This window comes from Mercenaria mercenaria, chromosome 10 (assembly GCF_021730395.1).
Source record: "Mercenaria mercenaria strain notata chromosome 10, MADL_Memer_1, whole genome shotgun sequence".
Classification (NCBI taxonomy): Eukaryota; Metazoa; Mollusca; class Bivalvia; order Venerida; family Veneridae; genus Mercenaria; species Mercenaria mercenaria.
This window is the reverse complement of record NC_069370.1, coordinates 41,480,695-41,498,876: the sequence shown is the minus strand read 5'-3', so window position 1 is coordinate 41,498,876 and position 18,182 is coordinate 41,480,695. Positions and strand designations below refer to the sequence as shown.

General features: G+C 32.7%; 1 protein-coding gene across 3 annotated transcripts in view; it reads left to right on the top strand.

The window, feature by feature from the left end:
* Positions 1–3,606: 3,606 nt before the first annotated feature.
* The window catches only part of LOC123561812 (homeobox protein Hox-A9a-like), a 62,511-nt gene continuing 47,935 nt past the window's right edge, over positions 3,607–18,182 (top strand). For 2 of the 3 annotated variants that reach the window (XM_045354421.2, XM_053552926.1), the window contains exon 1: positions 9,423–10,796. In XM_045354421.2, the coding sequence (XP_045210356.1) occupies positions 10,310–10,796 (487 nt within the window). In that variant the 5' untranslated portion in view covers positions 9,423–10,309. Of the gene's footprint in view, positions 3,735–9,422; positions 10,797–18,182 lie in introns of those variants that run through there. The other variant, XM_045354420.2, reaches the window with a different exon arrangement.

Genomic DNA, 18,182 nt, shown 5'->3' with positions numbered 1-18,182 from the left:
GTTCATGGAAACGTAGATCATACACCAACAGTATAATTTGGGGTCTCATTTTTTAGCTGATTTTGCAGTTTGTGTGTTTGACTGAAATTATTTTTCTTGCATCAAACATGACCCCCACTTTTCTTTTGATTTTTAGTTAGTACTGACAATATTCTTCAAGAAAATGTAGGTTACAGAAATTTAAAATGGGTCCTGATGTGTGCTGTGGTCATTGGAATTAGGTCAATTTTACAACAACTATTTAGTGTGTTATAACCTTATCTCCGTGCGCGATTTCGGCATTCTCCGTTTCTTTGCGAACGTCACGTGCGCGTTCAGCTACAATTACGTCCGAAGTATGCCGAATTGCATAACGAGATTACGTAATCATACGGAAATTGCTGCACTGCCTTGTTAAAATTTTCAAATGATTCTTTCGCGGTTATTCAAACGAAATCTACTACCACCTCTAATGACTTGTTATATGTAATAGCAATATTTAGTGATAAAAAAAACAACAACTACGTTTCAGATTTGTTGGATCAGACAGTGATGGTCAACCTACTTTATTGTTGCTTTGTTAAGTATAGTGCAAATTTGTTCGTGGCATCCGATTTATTTAAATACTTCCCTCACTGATTTTTTAATCATATTTAGATGTAATACCATTCGTCAAACCAAGAGCTATTGTGCATAGTGCTTGCATATGAAGTACATGTACTTCGCAATACTGCAATAATGATTATCTCCAGTTACTAATATTATATTTGACACATATGACCAAGATTCGATAAACTGTGATTTTTCAAAAAAGGAAAAAGAGGAAAAACATTTTGACACAGTTACATTTCTCGCTCCAGTTTAAAAAAAACACCATTTAATTACAAGGGTATGTTTAACTTTTCGCATTAGATTACTCCAAACAAAATGAACGATAATCAATATCTGTCAAAGTCGGTCAAAATATGTAACACCCGAACCCTGTTCACCTTAAAAGAATGAGGTGAAAGCATGACTGTAGTTTCCACAAAAAAGCCTTTAAAAAATCATTCTTCTCTGGTTACAGAAGATTTTGTGAGCGCATACTAGGCTGCATTCATGACAAGAATGAAGATCATTTTTCATGATGACAATTAGCGCAAATCATCAATATATTTGTAAACCAATCATAAGTTAAGAAGACATGTTATATAATCAATCCTTTCGAATTTGTATGAGAAAAAAATATTACGGAAGATGATAAAAGCTGGAGAGGGATTCAAGCGAAGTGACTGTAAGACATGTTAAGCTAAGAAGAATATTCTATGGTAGGTATAGTGGAAATATGGTAGAGTTCTACTCAAATCAAATTGAACAGACCTCAGACGATCCAGATTTTTTGTCTCTGGTCTTGGCCAACGTATCCGGAATATATTCTTTGCGCAAAAAAAAAAACAAAAAAAAAACAACAAAAAACAAATTGGGGAGGTTCCTGTGGCAAAATCCTTCTATGTGTTATTTGTATGCACTTTCGTTGAACGCATTAATTTGATGTTTGCTATGGGGAACACTTTTTTTTTAAATATTTACAATGATATTTAGTTGACATAACAGCACATTTTTGATGACTTGCATTGCACGGGAACCATTAAGTGGAATGTTATACAATTTTACGGCGGTCGTCTGGTATTTTTCTTTTCAATTTTTTTCTTGGCTATATGTCACTGTTTTATATTAGGCAAGAACATAAATGTCCACCTTTTAACTGAAAGCCACAAAAGTCTGTTAATGCCTGTTAAAATATGTGAATACATATCTGTTTTACTGTTTTCTCCGACAAGAAATTAGGTTTCTAACATGATTTTGATTTGTAAACCGCAATCTGTAAAAAAAAAAAACATGCTCATCAGAGCAAGATATTTCCAATTTTCCGAAGATAATATCATTTCAAAAACGATGCCATATACGAGTACTCCCCACAAAAAGACGGATTGCAAATACTATGTAAGCACTATCAACAAAAGTTCTTGAGATATTTGACATAGAATTTATACTTAATACCAGATGTAAAAGAAACAGCAATAAATCTAAATGGTATATTTTGTATTCTGCATGTAGTGATATAATATTATGTACATTTAAATATGTCTATGAATACAACATAATATGTCTTAGTGATAATTATACTAATTCATGTTATGGAAGAATTTCTATCCAATTCGAGAAAGGCGCGTGTCTTTTCACATTTTCGCTCTCTCTAAATTCCAATGTACTGCCAAAAAAAGGGAGTTATATATTTTGTTGAATTGTTTTGCATTCAGCTGTTGCTTCACACCTGAATTTTAAGTAGATATAATGATGCGATACAATGCATCTATCCGTTTTTATTGATAACTAAAGCATGTAATCAGTATAAAAGAAAATAGACTTTCATTTTTTTCAACATTATTTTCATATGCTTTTAACGCAAAATTTGATGGAATGTGCGTTTGTTGGAAGCCTCAAAATCAAGAGCAGCATAGATGCAAATAAAGAATCTAGATCAGCAATATTTTCATACCAGAAAAATGGACGTATTCCAATGAAATTTATGCGGCATCCAGCCACTTAGCAAAGCAAAACTGGCGTTTCTTGCAACCGCGGTGTGACGTCAGACATAATGTTCAATGACGGAACTAGTCTGTGTTCAGACCCTAAGTTTTGTTCACTTATTGAATTAGTTCATACCGTTCATAAGGATCCATATATTTCCCTTTGCCGAAGTAACTGCACTAGGATACGTTACGTTAACGTTACACCGATTCAATTATAGGTCATATGGCAACTTTCATTTCAACTTTTAAATTTTTGAGTTTCAATTTTATGAAAGTTGGGATATGGGTATGCTTTCGAAACTGTAAGCGGACTGAAATCAAATTTCTTATTCATCCGAATATCGTTTACTTTTATGTAATAGCATACCTACTTTGTATATTACGGATTGATGTTTCGCAAACACTCGTACATTGTCATATGGTGTGCTAAAAGAATAGTAATGTCGGCGGAGCTCTGTTTGCTAACAAAAAATGGAAAATCCAAGTTACACACATTCATAAATAATGTGGTTTAATTATCCAAAACGAAGCATTTTCCCAACATTTTAGTTGCTCCTGGTCGATAGGATACCATTTTCCTTTTAAAACTCAACAATACACGTGTTCTGGGGCAAAACACACATACAAATTACGAGGCAGCGTGCATAAAACGGATACAAAACATATCAATTAGCTAATCGAGACTTTAAAATTTTTAAGACATGTTTTCCCCCTTGGTGTATAGCTTTATTTTACTAATACTGCATCATCTATGGTATTATTAAACAATCAGTCGAGTACTATAAAGTTTTTAATGCTGATCAACATTTAATTAAACATGCAGATACGGTTTTACAGCCCTCAGTACCCGTCGTATAGTATTACAATAAAAAAAACTTTGACAAAAACACAGCCGGAATATTAAATTAGCATCGTCTGGATACGCGCGTGCGTTATTGGTTAGAATACAGGAGACTCCGCCTATATTAATGCGCATTGTTTACCGTTGCGCTGATAACGCATCGATTTTTCTCGCGTAGCGTTCCCACAGGCCTAGTTTATGACAATTAGCTAGCGAGTTGCAGCGTTGATAGGCTAAAGTGGATGTAGCGTATATAGCGCAGTAAAGGGGGCCAACCAGACGGGTAAATGCGATTAAACTGAATTTTACGGCTACTCTGCAGCCTTTACGGTTATTGAAAGGTGAGTTTTGATTACACTTATTCACTTTTAATGTGTATATATGTTTATTTGTTGGACATTATACTAGTTATAACGAATTTATAAAGTATAACATATACCATTATTTCACTTTATTGTTTAATGTAGTTGAAAGAAAGCATTTGACATTGGCTCGCTTTTTATGCTATTTTCAGTGGATTTTATATTTCTAACGGCTATTTTTGGGATCGCTTACAATATTTTCGTGTCTACATTAAGTATTTTAATATCATACAAAGTCTCATATAATACTGTATCTTCAGTGTATAAAAAAACAGTTGAAATAGTGTACTATAGATTTCCATTTGACATTTTGTTTATGCTATTTCAGTGGTTTTATATTTCTCTTCTTTAGGACCAAATTTTTGGATATTAAGGCATTGGTCACAAAGTTCAGAACGCCATTATAAAATACATTGATAGAAAATTAAAAATTCATTTCATTTTCTGTGTTTTGGACTGTGAAGACTGGACTGGAATACAACGTTAAATGAAATAGCTACCTCAAATATTTCTTATGCTTGACAAGCTCTTTCTGAAAGCAAACATTCATAGATCTTTTTTTCATACAGTTAGGATGATGTGATGCTCTGGTTACTTAAAGATATCCGGTGCATAAAATTCCACACAAAAAAATAATAGCTTTTTATACTTAAAATGTAGAAAATCCTCAAGTAACGAAGTTAACTTAAATACTAAAAACCAATATGCTACATTCGCAATAAAATGTCGTTTAAAACACTAATTTGTTTTAAAAGAACTTCCAGTTTTTCAGTGGAAGTACACAATTAAATTACGCTCAGCTATAATTTAATAAGTGTGTACTATTTTTAAACTAATACACAGTACTGATTATACGCGAAACCTGTTATTTTTAGATAGATACTAATAAGTACTTGTTTAAATTTTCAAATATGAATTTGTGTCGAATATATCTTTAAGTACTTCCGACCAGAACTCCAAATTATATCAGCTTCGTTATAGTGTCATGATGGCAATGATGATGTTGTAAACAAACGGTTGGAGTAAATCTAGACAGTTTTATATACGACCAAAAGTAATGAATAGTTTAATACTCTTAATGCAGATGAGTGTTTCATTTCATATTGATAGTACCCGAATATTCCTAAAATAAAAAAAAATGTATTCAGATGGGTTTGATTTGCACAATCAAAGACTCATAGACACAACAGCAGCATGTAAATGTTACATGCACATTCAGAAGTGATACATGTTTCTCACAGGATTCAAAATCATTTTTAACACGAGACAAAATTATATCATGTTTGCCATAATGATTGTCAAATATTAAAGGTGATCCTCTACAGAGTAACCTAAAATTATAATTTTTGGAACGGAAACAAAGTTATAAAGAGCCTTTAAAATATATTTGTAGTAATTTAATAATAGTAAATAACTTGGTCTTTATGCTGTATACTGTAAGGTTCAACAATAAAAGAACGCAAGAACGCACTCGTAGTTTTTATTAGAGTTTAATCAAAGGAAAGATGTGTTACACAGAATGAAATTTTGAATTAACATTGGCTCAGACTTGCAATATCGCATTAATGTATTCACATTTTCTTTACAATTACTGGTACAGTTTTTCCCTGTTTAGAAAAACAGACACAAATATACAAGCAAAAGAGACATACATCCAGAAGCAACTTTCTGAATAAAAATGCATCAGCTAAAATAAAATGTACCGTATTTTACACTATCAATAGTACAAACCGGAACTAAATCTCTAGTGAAAAAAAACATATGAAAGTGAATGAATCGTGGTAATATATCACTCTGTAAATTAATTATTAATCCTCTATTAACATATTCACCTTAGTTGAAAGAGGTGTTTTATGAATTATAAATTTTCATATTTTCTGTAAAGATTAATTAATCAAACTTTATTCAAACAGTAGAATATTGTGTTTAGATGTATTTGTGACAATGTTTGTACACAAGCTTTTAGGGGTTTTTTTTTCCAATCCATCTCTAAACATTGAAAACTGAATTCAGTTTTCCGCTGGAGTTTTTCTTAAGTTCGATTCCCTTGGCCTTCTCTACGTTACTCCTGTGAGGAGGCATAGTTGTGAAGTAGCCGGGTTTGTACCGCCAGTGTATGAATTGCTCGATTCCCTTAAAAATATTAAGCGGTGAAAAGTTGTGACTTAGCCGGGTTTGTACGACCAACCAATGAATTTGCCATTTATCATTTTTTAACTTCCAATAATTCGTTCAAAGGAAAGGTTAATTTGAAGAAAACATCTTGATATCAACTATTTTAATAGAGGAAAGCAGGAATTTATGAAATATTGACTTCGAATAATGTGCTTTTTTTCATTTTGTGAAGCATAAATGTTTACTTTTTCCGAACCAGTTTAAATATTTGTTATAACGTGTGAGAGGAAAACGTGTTACCCGATAAATATGTGTCTTATATGTATCATATGTTTCTGAAAAGTACATTGAAAATGTTCGTCTTACACTCAAATCGATGATAGGAAACAAATAGTTCAATAACAGTGTATAAACATAAAATAATTATTACACAAGGACGATGACACAGCATTTCCTTGCAGAAAAAAGTAAAACAGGGTTATGAGAAATGAGCAAATTTTGCTTTGGTCAGCCCGTCTTGGGGATATTTACAAAGTAATTTATATGAAATATTCAAAGATATTCGTCCGCTATACAAGTATGCTTTTGCACGGTTTTTTCTTCTTTTATCTTTTTTCCTTATTTCTGTCTTTTGTTCTTTTTATATTGCTGTATGCATTCATTTTACTAACGGAATAATGAACTACACAATTTGTGTGCACTGCGTGTAATTACAACAAGGCTAAATGACCAAGTTTATTACCTGCAAGCCTAATTATCGAATTGGTTGTGGCCGAGCCGGGTACTTTTCCTTTTATTTCAAATTTTAGAAAAATCGGTGGAAGCCATAATATCGCGATAACAATGGTCATACATAACACAAACTGGAAATAAATTACAAAAAAATGTTTCCACATTTATCAACAGAGATTTCAATTTCCTCGTGCTTGACGTTGATCGCGTGTAAAAGCTTTGTTTATTGATCATTACTAATGAACGTACTGTACAAAGGTGATCTTTATTGCCTACATAAAGAATTTTGTGTGGCCGTAAACCCTTCCATATCGGTAACAGTGAAATTATTATGTTTACATTTATAGTCTACACTTCTTTTTAGGTTTCTTATTGATGATTATGTAAAAATAAAGGCAAAAACGATAATAGAAACATTACATTGTCTTTCCTGGATGCCCCCATGCGCTCTTTTTTAAATATTGAATAACATGTCATCGAAATGAAATAAAAAAAAGTAAAATGACCGTTCATACTAAACAGAGATTTGCTGGGGTACAACATGCGAAATATGTGAAAAAATTATTACGCATTCCTTCAGGTATATTTAATTTTTTGTTCTTTTTTTAAACTTTACTTATACAAATTACTCGACCGGAAATGTTTATTAACCATTTTTTAAAGTAAACTCTTAAAATTGAACCTATGCAAAGGGAGATAACTGGTAAATGTTTACATGCATAGAATTTATGACAAGTAATTTATAATGCATGAGTTACACTACTGTTCATTGCGGCAATTGTATCTTTGCATAAGTAGATTAGCCTAAATGTGACTTTGAACATTTGTAATAAATCGTAAGTGATATATTTTATGTCATTATTATTTAGAAATTATCAATTATTCATAATCCCTTAACTGTAGAGTTCAACTCGCCTGTTTGAACAAATAGTGATGTATGTAATATGTTGTAATGACTTCGCATTAAAAACAGCTGGGACCTGTTTCACAAAGCTTACTTAAATGAAATTTTGAACTTTGAGGGTGAAATAGGTTTCGCGATAGTTAATTTAAGTAAAAACGCTGTTGCAATTTTTCATTTTAAAACTAGGACTGGGAACAGTTTCACGCAAAATGTTCTGGTCGGTTTTAATACACCTCAGAGTAAATGTTTCGCCCTGTCGGAAAGAATGGTGTTTTAAAGATCCGTTTTAAGACACAATTTAAGGTTGACATTTTTAACTACTTTTAAACAGGGTCCCTTGACTCATCATCTTCAGTAATCACCTCACCCTAGACGAGTATACTCGCGATGTGGGAGCTTATTCCGGAACATCATTAGGCCTATAAGTATTGTCACGTCATGTTTCTTTATATACATTTGACTATTAAAATGTATAACTCTTTTTCTTTCATTTTTACTTCTTTTATTTAAAAATTTGATGTCTTTATACAACATGCAATGCATTAAATATGTCTTCACTTTCCACCGCAAGACGTATATTTGATATTGTATGTCGTAAAATAAGATTTTCTGAAATGCTGAACTAATGCGATTACTTTAACTAAAGTACATAGTTCCTGCTATTATGTAACATTTGAAATAAACATGAGTATTGCATATGTGTACCCCTTTCTTTCATTTTTAAAGGCTTAAGGCCATTTCGCATTATACAAAGAGCCGAAGCCGAATCCAAACTAAGGCTATTTGTTTTTCGTTTCGGAATTTCTCATATACGCCGAATTTTGATCCCAATCTCAGGGCGAAAATATGTAAATCGGCAAACTTGTTGGAAAACGTAGCCCTTTTGACCTTTTCGGACAGAATTCAGTTAACAAGCTCGGATTTCAGTTTTCGTTTTGGTTTCTTTTTACTTTTCGGGTCCTGCGCATATATGAAATCATAATGCATTCTAGTGCATTTTTTAATGAGCGCCATGAGAAAACCAACATAGTGGCTTTGCGACCAGCATGTATCCAGACCAGCCTACGCATCCACGCAGTCTGGTCAGGATCCATGTTGTTCGCTAACAGTTTCTCTAATTACTATAGGCTTTGAAAGCGAACAGCATGGATCCTAACCAGACTGCGCGGATGCGCAGGCTGGTCTGGATCCATGGTGGTCGCAAAGCCACTATGTTGGTTTTCTTATGGCACGGCTCATTTCACTTCTTTATTACCGTTAATTACGGCTTACTAATTTTGATAGAGCTAGCAGTAAAAAGTAAAATCGCATTGTTTTTGTTCAGTGTTAGAATGTTGATCACAAAATCCATTTTATGCGACCTGAGATCATGTATGGTAGCGACTGTTGACGTTATATGAAAAAAGCAACAAGAATCAAGTGACTAGTGCAGCACCCTTAAATAAGGTTAATGTTGCAAAATTGATTCTGTATAAGCTTACACATGTACACAACTAAGATCATTTTTAATTGTAACTGAAAAAGTAACATGCATTTTTAAAAAAGTATACAAAGGGTCGAAAAATAATAAGGATCTTATACAGAACGAGTTAAAACGCCAATTGTGCACGCTTTGTTCAGAATACTTTTCAAATTCTAAATAGTTTTGCGTGTAAAAAATGAAATTGTCTACTGTTTCAAAATTGTGTCATGATAGATTTTTATTGGTATACCTTGTTGAGTTTGCGGATCGTTAAAGCGTTACATATCAAAATTCAGGCCTCCCATCTTGCCTACGGAGCCGTGTAATAATCATATCGTCATCTGCCTGTCTAGCTGCTTGAAATTATCCAATCACAAAGCAGCTTACATCTTGGCTTAGGCGACCATTTTATATTATTTATTTTCTAAGCATAGATCCGTAGTGAATGCTTTGCAATGACTTTATTGCAAGATATAAGAGATCGTGGATGATTTTTAGTAGCGAACTTATACTAATATCTTAAGGAATATCAGATCATTGACTATTTCCGTTCATGAAATAATTCAGGTGTTTAAAATACACATAGTTTTATTGACGAATAAGTGTAAACAAACTTAATTGCAATCTATTGTTTATTCTAGGTCGAAAGCCAGTGATGAGGAGGCGGATTATTTAGTTTTTGTTGAAAGGAGTGTTTCACCGTCCAAAGGCTTTTGTGGTTTTATATATAGGAACTTTTACACCTATCGTTTGACCTGTGATGTATACGTATATTTCGTATACATAAATGGTTAAATCGACATTTAAACGACAACCGATGGCGATTTTACTGCGTTATGATTAGACTTCACAAGACGGCACACTGTTTGAGTATTCGGTTTTATATCAATTTTCGTTGGCAACTCATTTCTCGCTACAGACTCTTAAACTTGAACGAAGTATACTCTGGGAGGCTGGAATAATTTATTACCTGCTTGTATCACTGTATTTTTACTGGCTCGTGAAACAAACTGGCTCCGAGAGACTTGAACAATTCCAGCGCCGTTATTTGTAGTTTATGGCATAAAACTTGTGTAATTTGCTTTTAGGATAAGTGTCTGGATTCATTCTGAAGTTGGAACTTCGCTTTGAAATAGGATTTTATGTTTCATAGAGAAATCAGATCAATTTACGTTCAATTTCATGGACATTATCGTTTGATAAAAAAAAGAGAGGAATACACGGCACAAAGATTGTTATGATCGAAAGTCAATTTTCTCTTTGATGATTTTCTAATTAAGATATCCGAACCAAACAAAACTGAGGAGGTATCAATATTTAATTAATGGTTTTCTTACAATAATGACAGCGATGAATCCTTACGCGTTCCGTGGCTGGCACCTGCCGTCGTATGCCGACGGTGCTGCAAATTATGAGAGAAATTATCACATGTATGGATCTTTGCCGTCGGGATATTTCCCGTCTTCGTCGGTGTATCCCTTTAACCCAGAAAACAATAAACAACATAATGGAGATTGGAAGCTACAGAGTTCGTCCGTGTGTTCAACTTCTTCAGACGGATCGCCAAATAACTTACGGGATCAGAGTATACCAAAACCTGGCGGCTATGACAGTATTTATAAGCCAAATACTTGCAGAAATGCGGACAGTACTGACGAACACCAGCGGTCCTGCTGTGCCCTGTCGTGTTCTTGCAGCAGCCCGCAACAGAGGCTGCCAATGCTGAACAATTCCTGGGCTGGAGCGGATTTGAGCGGAGCCCTGGACTTCAACAAAACAACCATGGCTATGTCATCAATGACACCATATCAATCTCTTTGTAACAGAGGTAAGTTCGAGTCTCTAGAATATTTTTTTCAATTTGAAAACATAACAGCTTGAAAATTATATGGCTAAAAAAAGGTTGAAACTTGTGTAAATCCTGATTATAAACACAGTGAAATTACAAGGGAAAAAAACAACAACAACAAAAAAGAACATCATAAATCATTTGTCATAACTCCTTGAATATGAAAAAGAAGGAAAATAAACATGCTACATTTGAATTCAGATATACAAATCTGTCTAGTGTTGACCAAAAACAAGTTAATGTAATTTAAAGAAATTATTTATGAAAATAAAAATAAGATTTATTGTCATCATGAATGGGGTGAACAAATGACATGTAATAGTGTATTTTATTGCGCTGAAGTGGTTCAAAGTTTATGGCTAAACAAACAATTCCGACCTACAACTGCTAAAGGCATGTCACAAGGCGGTGTGGAATATGTCTTTCATTGTCGTCATATAACCTTATGCGCATCCGAATATGTTAATTAACAACAATTTTACCGAGGACAGGGTTAACCATAAAATGCAATTACACGCATTTTATTTTATAAACATCTTTCAAATAAATCAATGTATCTATTCATACCTATTTATTAAAGTACATTCTATACTTCATTATTAAAGTAAATTAACTTGAAAGCCCACCAGGTCGGGTGATTTTTTTTTGTATTTGATATTTATTGTAACTGTAACACGAATGCACATGTCACTATGAAAACATTTTGTTATCTTGTATATCTTTAAAAAAAAACAACGCCTTTAAAGGAATGAAAATATAATAGTAAATTATTTTTTATTTTCCTGGGGCTCGTCTTGAGATTAATAATCATTAAACGGGTAATTCATGATTTACAGGAATTTGAATTAACTGTGCAACGAACAGACATTAAAGTTACATCTTTAACGGAAATTTACGAGTTAAGTAAATATTACAAATTTAACTACACCATGATGTATGACTTGTTTTGGTAAAATAAAATTTCAACCCTTGAGCGAATAGGAAAAATGTTACCATCATTTAAAGTTTTTATACATGACATAAAAAAGATACGATTAAGATGTTAAAATATACATTATTTATATCATTCTATTTGTCATCATTTTCGCGGGAACTACCTCTCTTATGAATGAATAGAAATATTTCGTAAATATAATATTCGTCTGTAAGATGTATATATCATTTAGATAATGCTTTGTATCTATAAACAGAGGATTCGCATTACATCCCACTTCTTGTTAAAGCAAATTTCATACTAAAAAATTGTAGAGGATTTAATTCAAGTTGAATCTATAATGTTCTACTTACTGCAGTACATGTGATCATGTATTATTTTATATAATATCAATATTTAATTGGTTCGAAATGTACAGATGTTTTCGAGATTATCCTACTTTGAATGGGCCGTGGGTTTATTCTAATTTGGACAAGCTCTTGAAAAATAGGGGTTAAAACACCATTTAATCAATTATACAATAATTTATTTACAGAAAAGCCTGAAAATTTTATGATGTTTATGTCTTTTGGAAAATTTGTTTTGAGAAACCGGAAGCAGAAGTTAAATAAGAACAGGCAATCATCCAGCAACCTCCCCAGGCTCCTCCTATTTTTATTTTCGTCTGAATTAAAACAAATGTTGTGATTTTACAAAAACGAGCTAATCAGATAACAATTTATTGCAATTAATTCAAAATTTTCAAATAACTGTTGTAAAAGTATCTAGCTATAAAGATAACTATATCCTTTTTTCACTAGAAATAAATGAAACACATTGCAAACATTTATCTAATTTAGCATATTAATAGTTTTATGCCAAATTCAAAATATGACCTTTCAAACAAAATTACTTCTATTCAAGTTATCATCCCTCTTTTTTAAAAAAAAATAATCACAAACTTCATATGGTAAAAAGTGAGAGAAAAAAAACTAAAAGTACAAAAGCAAGACATGATCTATTTTAAATGAATAATTTTCATATTATTCATGTATTGAAGACTTATGTCGGTAATATCTGGCATAGTACTAGTGGACTGCATTGTCCTGGACAATTTTTTTACGGCCTTCACTAAACCACATGCTTTAATTTAGATACAAATAGATTCATGTCTATCTATGTGTGTGATAATTCGTCCATATTTTCCCTTTGACTGATTAGCAGGACAAAGTGAAATAAAAGCCTCATAAACTTCACTTAGGGTCATCCGTGTTGTCATAAATGTGTATCCGAACAAATGTGTGTAATTGCTATAAAACAAAAACATTGTGACATGTATACGCCTTGCCGCACTCCCAATATAGACCATACATCCAAGTTCGAATAATCACTGTTTGTCAAAAAAGTCAGATATCCCTAGGTTAACATAAAGTGCAATTTTATCATCCATATTTCACACAGGGTTACCGGTAAACAACTCCGAAACAAAGAAATAAAGTCGTAATTCCCATTTGTATTCCCATTTATATTCACCGCAGAAGCTAAATTTATTAGGACAAATTAGAATCCTATAGAATTTTAGGGGAGTCAAAATCCATGATAACACAACAGAGCATAACAAATGCAATAATTTACTCCCAATGAATCAATTTGATAATTTTCTGTTCTGTTCATGGGAATGTTTACGAAATCTGTTTGTGTTTAAACGTTTTTAAAAAGTACTTAAGCTTTGTTCAGTAAACATGCTATAATGGTATAAGTAGAATTAAAAAATAAATACACCAAACATTTTTCCGTTCCGAATTTATCGACGATAAGCTTCAAACTGTTATTTCAACTTGTTAAAAGTAAAAACTAAGCTTTTTCATAGTTATTACAGTGGATAATGGGAATAAAATAAATACACAAAATTGCATTTCAATGTAGACGGATAAGCTTCAACAAGGTACAATATAACTAGCTTTCTTGCACGAGTTTTACCGGTGTCTGAAGTGTGTAAAAAATGGCAATACTACACATGAAATGTTTGTACTGAATGTTCAACGGTAACGCTTTTCAAAGTCAACTCTTTCTGAGACACTTCCGTTGGAAAAAAGAAAGATGAAAAAGAATACACATGCAGTTTGAAAATATGTATTTGTCAATGAGCAATGTTACCATTTCTTTTTATCTTTCTGCAGAATATCGTAAGGGGGAAAGGAGATAAATCAAGCCCGCGTGAAACCTGATAAACCTTTTTCAACAAGGCTGTTCAGTCAGGTTTTATTGCATTCGCGGGGTTAAGGACAATAATATTGTTCTGAATCCAGACAACGCAAAGCCTTTTCATAATCTTTATTTCGCATCTTGGCATAAAAACCTGCGTTTACGACTGTAACACTGAAACTCCAAAGCGCGCCTCAATTTGCGAAAGAACATCTAAAGTCGGGTTTTGAGGAGTATATGCTTACAGCTCTTTTGAGACGTGTATTGAATTAGCATTAATTCTTTGTAAAAATATGAATCATGTTTCACTTCAACCCAGAAAGAGGTGCAAAGTTAGGTAAAATATGTGCAAAGTCAGATCTTGTTAGGTCAAACTGAAATTAACTTGTTTTCTATGTTAGGGTCCACCAAATTAAAACAAAACTAATCAAGTAAATGTAAAAGTTGCCCTTGCGAAACAAATGTTTTATAACTTTGAACGCAAAAACTAATTTGAAGTTTTTTAAAAGAAGTATAAGGAAATGTTTTAAACTGATTGTCTGTAGAAACTGCACATACGATTAATTACCCATGCCAGCATAGAAGAAATGCATGTGTGATAATATCTGAATATTAGGTCTTGATTTATTATCTTCTCAAAATTTGCCCGGAAAATGTTATGATGAAAAACTTCAAAGCCAACAGTTGCCAGTAATCAAATAAATGTCGCTTAAAAATGATCTACTATGACGGCGCATTTATGAAATCCAAACAAAAAGGAACCCAGGGGTGTACGAATAGAAATGTGCTCTAAGGATCGCAGCAAAATACTGCACTTTCTGCTGAGATATGTAAACTAAACCTCAAAAAGATGCTAGACATTAAAAGAATTATTATGGCCTCAACTGAAGCAATATTATTAGCATAAAATCAGAATGCCTTCGGCATAACATACGAACTAAATCATTATCAGCCATAAAAATGCACGAGGATATGCATAAAACAGAATATGAAGTATTAACAAGAGGCAAAAAAGTAAAGATATAAATTTCATAAAGTTAACATAAATGTAAACACTCTTTTAAAATGGCTTTATCTTGACATATTTTACTGGTTACTTGAATATATCTGAGATCTATAAATATTATCGTTTACTTTTGATGGTGACTACTTAAAAATTAAGTACGAAAATAGTGATTTCGTTATTATATTTTTTCTACTTTTTCGCCGTTTTTAATTATTCTATACGTAACCGTTAAGAAGAATCCTGACTTGGAATGATATTTTAAAAAATTCAGACTGCAATACCATTGACCAGTTTTTCATGAATTTCTTAATTGTCATGTCTGTAATAAAACGTAACAGAAAATCCCAGGACAAATTGTGACTTCAGTAATTATACCAAGTTTCAAAATTAGTAATGCATACTTGATGAGCCTATTTTCTGTGAAATACATATATCCTTTTTTTTTTTTCGATTCATTAAAGGTAATGCGCGCTGTTTCTGCGATGGTGTTACTGGTTCTTTAAAAACGATACTGCGTTATAGCGGGACAATTCATTACATTACTACTGTTCTATTTTTAATTACCATACTTCGGTCATCTATCACAGATCTGCGTCTGTGGGTGGCCATACATTCATGGCCCCCATCTCCTAATGCTAAATAACCCGAGAGAAAGTTTTTTTTCTTCGCATTTATTTCAATTTTCACCATTTTTGCATTGTTTTATTGCATGTATTTGAGGAATAAAAGTTTAGAGTTACATAGTGCTGTCATCGGTCTTCGTTTAAGTATGGTTGTCTTTCGTTTATAATTTATTTCTCTTTGAAAAATGATTTATTTTGCCAAGCTGTTGAATACTGTTGATTTTAATAGTGTGTTTTATTAAAGGCATGAACGATGGTATATAACACATTATGTACGGCATGGACCACATGTATAATGTAAAGAATCATCCGTAGGACTGTTTAAAAAAACCAACAAATATAGCGATTGCGGTAACGCGCATACTAATAAAGTGGTGGTCCTATCTTTAAATCATAATCAAAACTTGATATTTTTGTACCGATTTTTTGAATACTCTGCCACATGTAGCAACATCATTTATTCCGCAAATGGATGTCATTTGCAATAAATACAAATTCAATTATCTATTTAGAAAGCACATAGGATCGCCCAGTTTGTTTACTAAGTAGAGTAGAGCGGACAATTAGGAATCGCGAGGTCCCGGAGTGAGGCGTATGTTCTCCGCGGCGATAATTCCTGGTGTCATTCGTCCTCTGCCTCTGATTTGTGAGTCATTTGCGGAGAACAAGTCAGCCAGGAACATTAGTTAGGTTTAAATAACTAAAATACTGTTAAAAAACGGCGTTAAACATACCACAAAACAAGAACATCCATTGCTGGAACAGTATCCATCTTTACTTAACTATCAATCTATGCGGGTTCTCTTTGCTAAGACAAGGAGAACATTGCTCCACCACATGCGTGTGGGATACGGCTCAGAGTTAGGATTTATATGATGTATTATGTACATGATGCGTATCTGTTTGATTTATGTAAAAAGGTGTAGTCTCAATACAGAACATACCGATGTTAAAAGCGTTCATTATGATGTAATCTTGTTTTTTTCTTCTTTTTTTTTTCGTAAATTTATGGCACAATATACTTTTTTTGGAAGACCGACATCTAGAAGGTTCGTTTTATGTTCCATGGCATGTGAACATTTTCTTTTAAAGTAGTCTAAGTATTAAATAAAATCACTACTTAAACAAACGCAAAAAAATATACATTGTTCAATTTCCGTATGTCATGGGCAAGAGCTTCATCTGTCGCAAAAACGTATTGTCGTGTAGTTCATACCTTGTTAAATTGATAGCTTCTAAAAATAAGTTATTTCGACATTTTTTGATAAATTCTTCTCATTTTGTCCATTTTCTGTCGTAAACATCGAGACAGATGTCATTTTATATGCATCAAATATGAAATCAGGATGGTGCAAATTTAGTGATACCGCGACATCACATTTTAATAAAATGCTCACCTATTATTTTTCTCACAATGTTACAAGGTTATGCTTTTAAAACGATTGGTTTGGGTACTTAATTAATTAATTGCCTTTTCAAATTGCAATTAAGTGAAAAGTGAAACAGTAAATTACGGTAACAAGATGGTCCCGGTTCAAGCTTTAAGTGGTATTAGATGAATTTAAATGAATTTGCATGTGAAGGACTCTTTGTTCTGTACACATTTTGTTTTTGCTTTAAATAAAACATAATCATTTATTCAAATCATCGGCTCCAAAACGGTTCCTCCTATGTTTTTTGTTTCCGCCATTGTTTTTTGTTCACGAACAATTATTTGTCCTAGATGATGTAACAAGTATGAAATAATGTGACTTCTGAATTTTTGCCGCTGTTTTGTGACAAATTGTGTCGCGAGTGCTTGTTGAAAATAGATCCACAGAAAATATCAAATTACCGCCCCGTTTCGGAAAAGACACTGTTAGTTTTAAAAAAAGTGCTTGTTATGTCACCACAATGTCACTTATAATTCAAACAAGCCCTAAAAACGTTTCTAAAAAAAGCATATCGAGACCACCGACATTTTGTTTATCAAAGTTTATCAAATTATTAAAATGTTTTTGGGTCTTTTTTGTAAGTAAAACATCTATCTTACTTTCCCCCCACATTTAGTAACCCGGCTTGCTTTCCAATGTGTGCGCTGACAGCAAACATTAAATATTAGTTAGATAGCATTATGCCTACATTATCGCTTACGAACACAGTTAAAACTACATTAGCCACCCATTTTATTTTCTTAATGTTCTCCACGGAAAGCAATGGAATTTACGAAATGACTTTTCTTACGATATGCACCTGTGATGTAACGTATTATCAACTACATTACTCTTATATCAATTAACATCATGTCTGCTAATGCTGCATCTACGTTTATTAATTGCACACTAAACGATTAAAAGAAATATTAAAAAATATACAATATTCAAAATTGCATATTCCCATGGAACAAATTAAGTATTGTTATGATAAACTTTCGGAAATCACTCGTGCAGTTTCAGATCATGTTTTGATAGTCTACAGTTCAGATTACACGTTTTACTGATGTAATTTCAGGTTACTTAAGCAATTATTATAATTACTATATGTCTGTGTTTGAATACGAAATATTTCAACATGCTGCCTGTGTTCAGAATCGAAACATAAGTATCTACGCTTTACACAATGTAACAAGTTATACTTAC